This window comes from Canis lupus, chromosome 21 (genome assembly GCF_003254725.2).
Source record: "Canis lupus dingo isolate Sandy chromosome 21, ASM325472v2, whole genome shotgun sequence".
In the NCBI taxonomy this organism is placed as follows: domain Eukaryota; kingdom Metazoa; phylum Chordata; class Mammalia; order Carnivora; family Canidae; genus Canis; species Canis lupus.
Window position 1 is genome coordinate 1,141,028 of NC_064263.1, and position 13,196 is coordinate 1,154,223.

Genomic DNA, 13,196 nt, shown 5'->3' on the forward strand with positions numbered 1-13,196 from the left:
GAAATTTTCTGGTAACAACGGGATTATAATTAAAAATTAATTTGTTGTTTCCATTGTTCATAAGTGATCATGTGTAAAATGTTATTGTTATTTTCTTTGTTCAATGTGTTATCTGTGTTAACTTATTTGAATACATTTATCATATATGTATGTTTATCAATCACCTTACCAGAATTAGTTGATTTCTGTTTAAGTCTGTTTTCTATCAGTTTTTGTCTTCCTCAAGCTTGAGATTTTCTTTTCTTTTCCTTTTTTTTTTTTTTTTAGAATTTTGGATAAGAATATATTTTCTCATAAAAGTTCTACCAAAAATAGACTTTTTCTTTAACTTAAAAATACAGCTTTGGAAAGCAAAATTGGGAGTTGTTACGCGTCATTACATATTTTATAAACAGTAGTGAAAGAAATCAACAGGATGGATTAAATTTTCAAATATAAAAATGCTCATTTCAAAAGCTTGACTTTGTCCTTTAGTAACTCAAAGGTGGGGTTCTTGCTGATTTTCTTGTTAAAGATGATCAGGAGCTCCTCTTGCGATCTGTGATGTTCATTGGTGACTGCGTAATACTGCGCCAAGAGCTTTTTCCTCAGCTTTTTGATTGCTAGTTCATTGTCTGGGGCCTGTTTGAGAACTGCTTTAATAGTTCCCTTCCAGTTGAATTTACCTTTTGCAGGAGATTCGTGGTCCTCTGGTTCTCCACCCTCTGAAGGTCCTCAGAACTTTACCTTTTTCTTCTTAGACTCTATGTCATCTTCCGAGTGCTTCTGCTTTCTCTTCCCAGGCCGGGCTTTCCTGGACTCCTCGGCCTCTCCCTCCTCAGCTCTGTCAGCGGCTCCCTTGGCCTCACCCGCCTTGCTCTGGCTGCTCTTCCCTGCGGAGGCAGGGGCCTCCTCTCCGGCCTCCTGGCCTGTTTTGCGCTTCTTAGGCTTCTGACCTTTCGAATTCTCTTGGGGGTTTTCTAATTTTAGTTCTTTCTTCTCCTTCTTTCTATTCTTCTGCCTTTCTTCCTTCCTTTCTCTTTTATTCTTCTTTACCTCTGCTTGCTTTTCTGTGGGGTCATTTGTTCCAACGGCTAGAACCTGGGCAGAGAGCTCTGCGCGGGGCGGGCTGGCCACCTGGGCGAGTGGCTGCTGGGCTTGACCCTTACTGACCGCTTCGTTGCTGGAAGCTTCAGAAAAGATATTCCACACCTGCTCCAGAACAGATTCATTATGGACTTTTAAACTGTTCTTCTTCCAGTTCTGAAATTTTGCCCTTTTCCTGGGAACGTTGTCAAAACCACTAATTTGCTCTAAAAGTTCCCTCACTTTGGGGCTGACATTGGGTCTTTTTATTAATTCATTAATTTTCTGAATCCGTGCCTGCAACAGGATAACATCACCTTTGTGGGTTTTACCTTCATAACCTTTGCCACCGTACTTTTGTTCTTCACTGATGCACTTCACATGGTGGTTGTAGTCATCACCCCAGAAATCTTTACCACAGTCCATGCAAGACAGGCATTCACAGTTTCTGCAAACAGCCACGTGCTTTTCCACTTGTACTTTCTTCACTGATTCACCACATGCATTGCATGTAAAAAATACCATTTTTACCTAAATGGGTATCTATTCTCTATCCAAGATAGGTTTGAAGTCTTGTCCTCTCCGCCGGCGCCCGCCAACGGTTTCAACCCGCCGCGAGGAGCACGTGGAGACGCAGCCGCCGTCCCGCGCCGCAGCCGCCTCCCCGAGATTTTCTTTCTTCTTTTTTTTTAAATTTTTCATTTACTTATGATAGTCACAGAGAGAGAGAGAGAGAGGCAGAGACACAGGCAGAGGGAGAAGCAGGCTCCATGCACCGGGAGCCCGACGTGGGATTCGATCCCGGGTCTCCAGGATCGCGCCCTGGGCCAAAGGCAGGCGCCAAACCGCTGCGCCACCCAGGGATCCCGAGATTTTCAATGATTCAACAAGCTTTTCTAACTTGGGAATATCTTCTGTATATGGACTTTTTGGGGGGTACAGTTTTGTATTACTCCTAAAAAAACTATATTTTTGAATAGTTTTAAACAAACATTTTCATAGAAAATGTATACATACATATGTTCCCCTTTTGAAAAATTTGAATTCTTCCTTCCAGGAATATTTCTGCTTTCTGATTCTCATCCATACCTAGGACCTTGTATGTCATCTTTTAGCAAATGCCACCTGTGATATTTAATATAATAAAAAAAATAGTTGGTCTTTGTCCCTACTTTCTGGCACAGAACTCTTAAAATCTTAAAGATTTTCTGAATGATAGGGGTGGAAGGAACATCTTTCCTTATTCATAATAAGCCTCTTTTAACCATACTTCAGTTTATGCTAGTGAGGAGATTATTGAAGGAAGGAAATTGGTTGCCAAAGTTACCAACAAAGTGACTAGAAGGTTAGAACTTTCAGCCCCATCCCCTGAGTTAATTTCAATAGCCAGTGATTTAACCATTCATGCCCACATAATAGAATTTCCATTAATACCATAAACAAAGGAATTCAGAGAGCTCCCACATGCCAAGAGGGTGATGTACCCCAAATTCTGTGAGGACAGAAGCTCCTGTACTCAAGGCTCCTCTGGACCTTGCCCTATGCACCTTTTCATCTCGCTGTTCATTTGTATCTTTTATAATAAACCAATAATAGTAAATAGACTGGTAATAAGCAATGTTTTCTTGAGTTCTGTGAGTTATTATAATAAATTATCAAGCCTGAGAGGAATTTATGGGAACCTCTAATTTGTGGTGGATTCAGTACTTGGAGATTTTCATTTAAAGTAGGGGGCAGTCTTGTGGGACTGATCCCTTAGCCTGTGGGATCTGCGGTAACTCCAGCTAGTTCGTTTCAGAATGAATTACATTATAGAACATCCAACTGGTGTCTACAGGGAAATGGAGAGTTTCTTGGTGTGAAAACCCCACACATTTGGTGTGGATATGTTGTGAGTAGAAAAATAGTTTTCTTTATCTCTGACATCTTTACCTGAACATCCTATCACTACTATTAGTACCAACAAATACATATTTTTATAGCCTAAACTCATCATTTGCATGCCTGAAAAGATGACTCCTATATCTGATATTTCTATGCTTTTCAACTTCCTTCTCATGGTGACTCAGGTTTGAAACTTCAGTGCCAGTGTGATTTCATCTTCTCATTTCCATTCAGAGTATAATCTGCTGACAAAACACATTTCTCGCTTCAGGTGGTACTTGAAATCAATCAAACACCAAGCCTCTCCATAAGCTCATTACTACGTTAGCAAAAATGGGGGACACATAAGAACCATCAAATTACTGCAAACAAGCACAGAAGATCACACACCCAAGTGGTCTCACCAATTTCCTTGTCTGCCAGTATAAAAAGTACCAACATTAGCTTGTTTAGTAACTAGTTACCACGTGCATAGATATAACACAATTTCTGTGTAGTAGGGTTTATGAGTTAGGTGCCTAATTTGTAGGAAAAATCTGTTGCAAAAATTTCAGCACTTTGAAAAAGGACATAAAGTATAATAACAAGAAAACACAAATCAAAATAATTAATTACATTACATGAACTATGTGCTCATTTCACAGTAGAGTCTAGATCTTAGATTGGGTCTATTAGCATTTTTCGTTCCACATGAGAAGATAATCATGGGTTAATCTCTTCGCCTGCTCTGCTACATCCTTAAGAGAGCTTGGATTGGGTAGATGGAATACTTTAATTTTTCATCTAGTACCAGTTACAGTCCATTATTTCAAAGCTATCACTCTCCAAATCTCTTTTGAAATTAAGTTTTGGTATTTTTTAGCAATTATTCATGCCATTGACTGCCAGCCTTTACAGATGATCAGAATTCAGGGTGATGACTACTAGAATAGTGATATCCAGTGAAATCCATGAGACTACATAGAACTGACACTTCCCCTCAGAGGCTCTGGGACAGAGTGGGGTGGGGATCAAGTTAGACATTTTAGAGCAGATAATGTGTGAATTGACAATTAGAAAACTTGTAAATCACTCGGTTGAAAGAGATTGCAGATAACAAATCAGGCAGAGGATAGAATGGTGAAGGCTTAGAAGTATGAGAGAGCATAGCACTTTCAGAGAACTGTAATTTCAGACATAAAGTGGGGTATATGAAGTAGGGGAGAGGGAAGTCTAAATGAGGTTGGACTGAACTGAATGTCATTCGCCAGAACATAAAGTTCCTGATATGCCATGTTCAAGAGTTCCTGAAGGCTATGGGGAATCTGTAAAGGATTCAATGGAGAGATGTGATATTATCCTACATGTATATTCCAAAGAGCACTGCAGTAGCCATTATGGTAGTGGATTATTAGAGGCCAAGACAAGAAGCAGAGAGTGCACTTAAGAAGCAGAGAGTACAGTTAGGAGACTGTTTCAATAATCTAAATAAGAAATAATGAGTTTTGAGCAATTGCAGTGTCATTGAGAATGGAAAGATTCAAGAGAATTATGGTTCCAGGAGTACAAGGAGTGAGCGATACTCAGTTTCTGTCTTAGCAACTGAGAAAGTACTGCTGCAACTTAGAGGATAAAAAACTAGTGAAAGAACCCCACCTGATTCAGCATTGCCAGATTTTCAGAAGGGCAGTTCATGAAAATGATGAGGTAAGGCTGCTGGATTAAGATGGCCACTAGAGAATTTCAAGATAGTGACCTCAGTGAAGTGAGGGAGGAATGTAAACTAAATTATAAGGGCTTTAAGGAGTGAGTGGAGTAAGGAAGTGGAAAATTTTGTCTTAGACCAGTTTTACTTTTAGACTTTTGGCAGAGAGAGCATGGCAAAACATGAAGACTAATGGAAGGAGTAGCAGGATAAAAAGAAGTATTATAATTAATTTTAAAAAATTATAGGGGGATCCCTGGGTGGCGCAGCGGTTTAGTGCCTGCCTTTGGCCCAGGGCGCGATCCTGGAGACCCGGGATCGAATCCCACGTCGGGCTCCCGGTGCATGGAGCCTGCTTCTCCCTCCGCCTGTGTCTCTGCCTCTCTCTCTCTCTCTCTCTGTGACTATCATAAATAAATAAAAATTAAAAAAAAAATTATAGGGATCCCTGGGTGGCGCAGCGGTTTGGCACCTGCCTTTGGCCCAGGGCGCGATCCTGGAGACCCGGGATCGAATCCCACGTCGGGCTCCCGGTGCATGGAGCCTGCTTCTCCCTCTGCCTATGTCTCTGCCTCTCTCTCTCTCTCTCTGTGACTATCATAAATAAATAAGAATTAAAAAATAAAATCTTTAAAAAAAAATAAAATAAAATAAAATAAAAAATTATAAATGAGAGGTGCCTGGGTGGCTCAGTTGGTTAAGTGTCTGACTTCAACTCAGGTCATGATCTCAGGATCCTGGAATTGAGCCCTGCATTGGACTTTGCACTCAGTGGGGAGCCTGGTTTTCCTTTTCCCTCTCCCTCTGCCCCTCCCCACTTCATATTCTCCCTCTCTCTTTCTCAAATAAATAAATAAAATCTTAAAAATATATAAATGAGATCAAAGCATCCTTGTAGACTGAGTGGAAGTAAAGAGAGAGATTGGAGATCTAAGAAAAATCAGAACAATTAAAGAAACAAGGGCCCAGAAGAGACAGGAAGAAATGGATATGATAAAAAAAAAAAAAAAAAGAAAGTGGTGAGTTTAGTTTTGGGAACAATGAGTATGAGTGAATCCTTTTCTCTAAGGCAAGAAGGAAGGAAAAGATCACATGAAAAGAATTTAAGGAATTTTATATGGGAAGAGTGTGACTCAGAGGAGTTCTAAGGTGGAGCAGTTCATGTGAACAGTGTCCATCTCCTAAGGAGATGCTCATAGGAATGGTTTGGTCTAGGAGTTGTGGAGATATGATGCTGTCACTCAACATGAAGCATATGCACAAAGGCTCATTTTATAAGCTAGCATGAATTCATGCAAGATTGTTTAACACAATTTCAAAAACCCGTTTCAGGATTCAGATGCTGATAGAGCCTCTAAAGAAAGACGAGGGCAAGATTAAGAAAGGGATCTAACAGTACTCTTGTTACTTCCCATTTCTTATTCCCTGCATCCATTCTACATAATGTCTTTTTCAAGCATATCACTAGCTATGTATGCTACCGGCAGACACAGTGCTGACCATTAATGTGCATCTGTGAAAGAAATGGAGAAGCTGAGAAGTAGTACCTGAGCCAGGACACTACCACGTAAGGAATCTTCTACATCCCATCCACATTAGTGGCTGCTGTTCTGAATGGAATTGCTGTTCCCTAGACAGAAAACTTTTGCTCTGCACCTTTGCTTATGCCTCTACCAAAATTTCCTTCCTTTTATCATCTGAATATACAATAGTTAAGATAACTCTCAGATGCTCCCTCTTTGAAGACATGGCCAACAAGCACATGAGGAAATGCTCCACATCACTTGTAATCAGGGAAATACAAATCCGAACCACAATGAGATACCACCTCACACCAGTGAGAATGGGGAACATTAACAAAGCAGGAAACCACAAATGTTGGAGAGGATGCATAGAAAAGGGAACCCTCCTGCACTGTTGGTGCAGCCACTCTGGAAAACTGTGTGGAGGTTCCTCAAAGAGTTAAAAATAAATCTGCCCTACGACCCAGCAATTGCACTGTTGGGGATTTACCCCAAAGATACAGATGCAGTGAAACGCCGGGACACCTGCACCCCGATGTTTCTAGCAGCAATGTCCACAACAGCCAATCTGTGGAAGGAGCCTCGGTGTCCATCGAAAGATGAATGGATAAAGAAGATGTGGTCTATGTATACAAGGGGATATTGCTCAGCCATTAGAAATGACAAATACCCACCATTTGCTTTGACGTGGTTGGAACTGGAGGGTATGATGCTGAGTGAAATAAGTCAATCAGAGAAGGACATACATTATATGGTCTCATTAATTTGGGAAGTATAAAAATAGTGAAAGGGAATGGGGGGAAAGGAGAAAAAATGAGTGGGAAATATCAGAAAGGGAGACAGAACATGAGAGACTCCTAACTCTGGGAAACGAACTAGTGGTGGTGGAAAGGGAGGAGGGTGGGGGGTGGGGGTGAATGGGTGGCGGGCACTGAGAGGGGCACTTGACGGATGAGCACTGGGTGTTATTCTATATGTTGGTAAATTGAACACCAATAAAAAATAAATAAAAAAAAAAAAGATGCTCCCTCTTAGAAGCCTTCTCTGGTTACTTCACCTGGAAAAGATCTCTCTCATTTCTGTCTCTGGTAACATGCACAACTTTTATGGACTTCATCATGTTTTAAGTTATTTTATTGGTTATTTTTATGTTTACCATTCTCATTCACTTTTGTGGTCTTTGGGCATATCAACCATATTTGAAATTTCTTTGTATCTTAGACTAGAGACTGTCATATAGTAAATGCTCCATAATGTTTGATTAAAAATACAAAATAAACCATGGAGTGCTACCAAATGATAACCATCTTTGAGAGGAAATGGCATGGTAAAAAAAATAATGAGTCCAAAGTTACACAACCTTGAATTTAAATCATAGTTTGTATTCACACTACTAGCTGTGTGATCTTAGACTAGCTACATAATCTCTCCGATCTTACAGTTCCTTGATTATAAAATGGGGACGATAACTATTTTGCAGACTTGCCAGGAAGATTAGAAATGGTATAATCAATTAACAAAAAGCTTGGCATATAGTAAATACTCAATAAAGAGCAGGTATTGTTATTTGCTTTATCTTCTGTACTTTTATCTTAAAACTTAAGTAACAGAGTTGCAAAGACCCAAATATACACTATATGACTTAAATAGTGAAGAGAGGTTTCTCACGTGGAAGAAACCCAAGACATTCTGTTTATAATCTGGACTTGGATCCAGTAAGCAACTGACCACAGCTGCTGGATGGATGTACCATAAGGATATCAGGTGCTCACTGCTCAGGGCTAGTGTTTATCCAGGGGTCTACACTAACCATTCAAAAATGTCTTCGTGCACAGCTAGTCTGAGCTTCATTTAACTCAGTTTGTATGGTTGACAGTAGCCAATCTGTCACAGGGAATAATCCTTCCCTAACCAGATGGAGGGATAAACTCACCAAGTATTGTCTCTTTCTCATTACTAATGACTCTAAGTACATGAAGTAATCTTTCTATTAAGCAAACATCTTTTACACTAAAAATAAAGTTCATGGTTAATCTGGAAGAATTCTTTGCCCAGGAGTTCTGGCATTAGTGAACGTCTTGTTGGGAGAGCAGCAGAGAACTAAGGCCTGCCACCCAAATTGAAAACAGACCACAGTACAATAGAAACCACTGGGGTAATTGGATGTGTGTATTTAGGGAATCACAAAGTTGCCAAGGAGAAATGCACTGTGAAGGGCTGTTTAGAATAGAGCAAGTATTTTAGGGAGAGTAAAAAATATCCAATTCTATTTTGCCAGACATCGTTTGTAAATATAGTTCTATCCAGGGATGAAATATTATATGCAAACAAGTATGCCAATAACTCTTTTCAACAAACACTTGTCTAAACTTGGTTAAGAAACTTAACATTGTCAAGGGAGTTGTTGCAAATGATGTGCTTCTCTTTGTTAACATCAAACAGTCCTGAGCTGACTAAACCCCTCAGAGCCATTTGCCTGGAATGTGTATGGATAGAAATGTGGGTTCAACAAGCTCTGTGACCAGATTACTGGAGCTGGTGGTAATAACTTGGTAATATAGGTGTAGCAGGCACTGATGGTGCTTTAGGTGCCTCTGAAATGTCACCTGCTAGGCTCTCTGCTCCCTAGGCTCATGTTCTGACACTTCCTTTTACATATTCTCGGCTATCTGCAGTATGTACAGTAGACCATGCTCCTGATTTTACCTCCAGCTCCTCCCTGCATGGTTTCGTCTGCCCAAATACACCTGCTGAACTTTTCCTCCTGGGTAATTCCTAGATTTCCTTTAGATCTCGCTTTGACATACCTCACTGTAGAAAGTATTTCCGAAGAACACAACCTAAGTTGCCTCTCCTCTGTTCTCCCATACTACCTGGTATTTCCTTAAGCATATCACATATCCCATTAAATATGATGATTACCTGTTTGTCTGTAATCTGAGGGTTATTATTATAAATCTCATTAGATCTTTATGTTGGATATTGTTCATAGTTAAATTTTCAGTGCCCAGCAAGTTACTTGGGGTATAATAGGAGACCAATAATTGTTTAACATATGAACAAATAAATACGTATACCCCAAACAGCCTAAGAATATCAAAAATTGGTAAGATGTATCAGCATGATACTAAAGAAATTAGTTGTAATAGAGATGAAGCAAGATGATTTGGTGGAAATATCATACTTTTTAAAAAGAACTTATTTTAATTTTGGGAAGTGTTTTGAGAACAACATAAAGAACTTTTATAGACTGATTCACTCAAGAATAACTTCCTGACAAGATGGCTTATCACCTCCAAATACTTTATTGTGCATTTCAAAAAAGGGGGGCATTTTCCAACATGATGTAATAGAGAGAACTAGAAAATGAATTTTGATTACTTTTTAATCCTTAGGCCTCATTCAAGTTTCACCGCTTATCCAATAGTGTCCTTTACAGAAAATGATGTGGTCCAGAATCACAAGGTTACATTTAGTCATCATGGTTCCTTAGTAATCTTTAATCTGGATCAGCTTTTCAGTCTTTGCTTGATTTCTATAATCTTGATACTTCCAAAGATTTACAGGTCAGTTTTGTTTGTTTGTTATTGTTGTTTTTTCTGTAGGGGTGGGAATTGGTATAACATCCTCCAATCTGGATATATAAGATGTTTTTCATGATTAAGATTGGATTAGATTGACAGGACTATCACAGAAACAATGTCAAATTCTTAACATTTGTGTTTTATCAGATGGCACATGATTCTAATTTGCCCCATTATTGGTGATGTCAGTGCTCATAACTTCACCAAGGTAGTTTCTGCCAGGCTTTTCTACTGTAAAGTTACTTCTTTCCCCATCCCTGCCCTATAATTAAAAACTTTTGGAGAGGTATTTTGAGACAATGTAATATCTGATAATAGTTAGTATCACATTGTGAAAAGAGGTCCATGTAGTGAGGAGCTGTGGCCTCCAGCCAACAGCCATATTGATGAGCCATCTTCAGAATGACTCAGCTCCAGTTGAGCTTTCAGATGGCTGCAGCACTGGCCATGAGCTTGACAGCAATATCACGAGAAACCCTAAGCCAGAACCACCCAGATAAACAGCTCCTGAATTCCTAATCCTTTGAAATGGTGAGAGATAAATAAATATTTGTTGTTTTAAGCCACTAAGTCTTGGGGTAATTTTTATGTATCTATTGATAAAAAAAAAATATGTTAGCAGAGTGACTAAATCATCTTGTTTTTCCCCTAATATTTGTTCTGGGTTTAGTACTAAAAGTCCCATAACTTAGGAAATCCCCTAGTCCTGGGAAAACCAGGACAATTGATCATTCTACACATTAGTCACAATATAAAGTCTATGCACATTGTAGAGTTATGAACTAATGTGCACATTGGATAGCAACAGCTTAATAACCAGTGCAGTTGGTATCACCTTTAATATGAAATAATTAAAACAGATGATTCCTAAATTCTTTCTCAGCCCCAAATTAATCTTGCGACTTAAGTTTTTGAGTAGCAGCTATAAAAATCATCCTAAAACCCGGTGGGCTGAAGCTAGTTAGTATATTTTAATGCAAGTACTACAGCTGTACCCCTGCAATGAGAGGATGTCTTGATTCAATCTATGGCTTACAACAGAACCTCTGAAACCATGAGGTTTTTCATCTAACTCCTGCCTGGCTAAAAAAGTTTTAGGTACTCATCTTTGTGTTCTCTCTTATCTGTGTGGAATTTTCCAAAAGCACAAGTTAATAATCTCAAAGATTGATCAATTAAACAAAGGAAGATTTGTTATCTTTACCCAAAGAACAAATTATTACCTAGTTCAACAAAGTGTAAAATCCCCTCTCCCCTTTTAAATTCTTAGATATATGGCTTTTGTGGGACTCCATACACACTAATATGGAAAATGAATCTTATTTTCTCCTAGAAATTCCAAGAGCTTAGAAAATAGGTAGTGGTTGAGAGTTCCAAGGGGAAAGCAGAGGGCACCTGTGAAATCTGAAGAATCTGAGCATGAGCATCATGGAGCCTTTGAGGGAAAACATTATTTGAGGAACAAAGAAGATGGAGAACCTTATAAGGAGCCTGTTGAATCGTAATTAACATAGAAGGAGTGGAATTGTGACAAAGTCACTTCTGGTGAAGATAAAACCTGGAGGCAATGAGATGATGCTGTGCTTGGTCCAGTGTTTCCAGTCTAATATCCGACCATGGTTCTGCAAAGCCTTGAAGAGCAGAGATAACCATCACAGTAACCAGGGAGGTGCCAGAGTTCTAGTTTGGAATAAAACTTTACTAGACTTCATGTTTGTATTGTAATGAGTCCTTTTGGGGTACTATGTGATGTGTGGGGACTTTAGGGAAGGCACAATAGGATAAAAATGGATCTTCTGATATAATAGTTTAAAAATATGTCAATAAATTCTCTGACACTACTCCATGCAAAAGATAGAACTTAATTTCCCTTATCTTGGGTGTGGGCTGTCCTTAGTAATTTGCTTCTTGTGAATAAAACATGATGGAAGCGATGCTGTGTGTCTTTTGGGACTGTATCATAATAGACATTGTGGCCTTCTCCTTATTCTCTCTCATGAATCACTAGCTCTTGAGTCATGAGAAGACTTAAACAGCCTGACAGAAAGGTCCATGTGGCAATAAACTAAACCTAGCTGCCAGTTGTCAGCAAGGAACTGAACTGAGGCATCCTGCAAACAGCCACATGAATAAGCCACCTTGGAAGTAGACCCTTTAGTTCTACTCAAGCCTTCAAATGATTGCAGTTCTGACCAACATCCTGACTACAACCTCATGAGAGGTCCAGAGGCAGAATCATGCAGCTAAACAGCTCTTAAATTCCTGACACAGAAACACTATGAAGTAACAAACGTTTATAGATTTTGTAACCACTAAATTTTAGAGTAATTTGTTGTACAGCAATAAGTAGATAATGTATCTGCAAACCCAAAGATGAAATATTAGAAATCTCAGGCTTGTTTTAACAAAATTAGATGAAATAAAAATATGACTCTATTTACCCTCTGGGTAGTATGTTGCAAATCACGTGGATCCAGTATAATAAGAACACAATGCACAATGGGAGATGACAACATACATCCCAGTTTAAGGGCTCTGTAGGCCACTGGGACCTTTCCAAGCATTTCCTCATCTGCTCTACTCCATGATCATTGGGAGTCTGGCCTCTAGAGACTAGTATTCTGATGGCAGTAAGCTCTGGAACCATCATCTAGTTTCAGAACCCCTGACTATATTTAATTGTAACAAACCAACATGAAAAAGTCTGTGAAGACAAGCAAGAGCATAAAGAATTGGAATGATTATTTTCCTCCTTGGTGGTGGTAGTGAGGGGAGTACCTACATGAAGAACTTAGTTTTCAGGAGGACCCACTAGATTTTCTGTATTTGGGTTCTGTGAGATTCCACTGTTTTCTTCCAATTGCTCTAATTTATTTGAACTGATTTGAATGCTTTTTCTTCCTTGCAACCAAATGATCCCTAATTATGAAATATATGTACTCATTGTCCTGGTGGGATGGTTGAAGCTTAAGTAGTTTTGGGCCAGGGGAGTCCTAGGGCTCTCATGCAAAGTCCTCATGCCCTAGCTGGACAGATGAAGCTGAAGTGAGGGCAAGCCAGAGGTCCCAGGCTGCTTCATGCAGAGGGTGCCCCACTAAGGCAGCTGGAGTCCAGAATGACACAGGCTGGGGGTCCTAGGGCTTTCTCTATGTCAGGGGCACCCAGAAGGGTGGCTGAAGGTGGGACAAGGGTCTGGAATTTCTGGGGCACCCTGTGCAGTGGAGCACCATGGTGGGTCAGCTAGAGCCAAAGTGGAGTGGGCTGGGGTGTACTGGGGTGATCTGCACCTGTGTCACTTTGGCAAGACACCTAGCTGTAGTAAGTGTTGACCAAACCAGGGATGTCCCAGTGTGCGCCATGCTGAGGCTGCCTTGGTGAGAGGACTTGGAGGGAAAGCTTGGGCAGGTGCGGGCTAAGGGTCTAGAGCTTACTGAGGGGGTTGGCCCACTACGGTGC

The 13,196-nt window shown here is 39.9% G+C and overlaps 1 protein-coding gene across 1 annotated transcript; it reads right to left on the reverse strand.

Annotated features, from left to right (window-relative positions):
* Positions 1-269: 269 nt before the first annotated feature.
* LOC112643127 (cell growth-regulating nucleolar protein-like) lies at positions 270-1,929 on the reverse strand. The gene is given in 1 exon segment (XM_035704017.2): positions 270-1,929. A coding segment is annotated over 1 exon segment (1,146 nt). The 5' UTR covers positions 1,591-1,929; the 3' UTR covers positions 270-444.
* Positions 1,930-13,196: the final 11,267 nt, after the last annotated feature.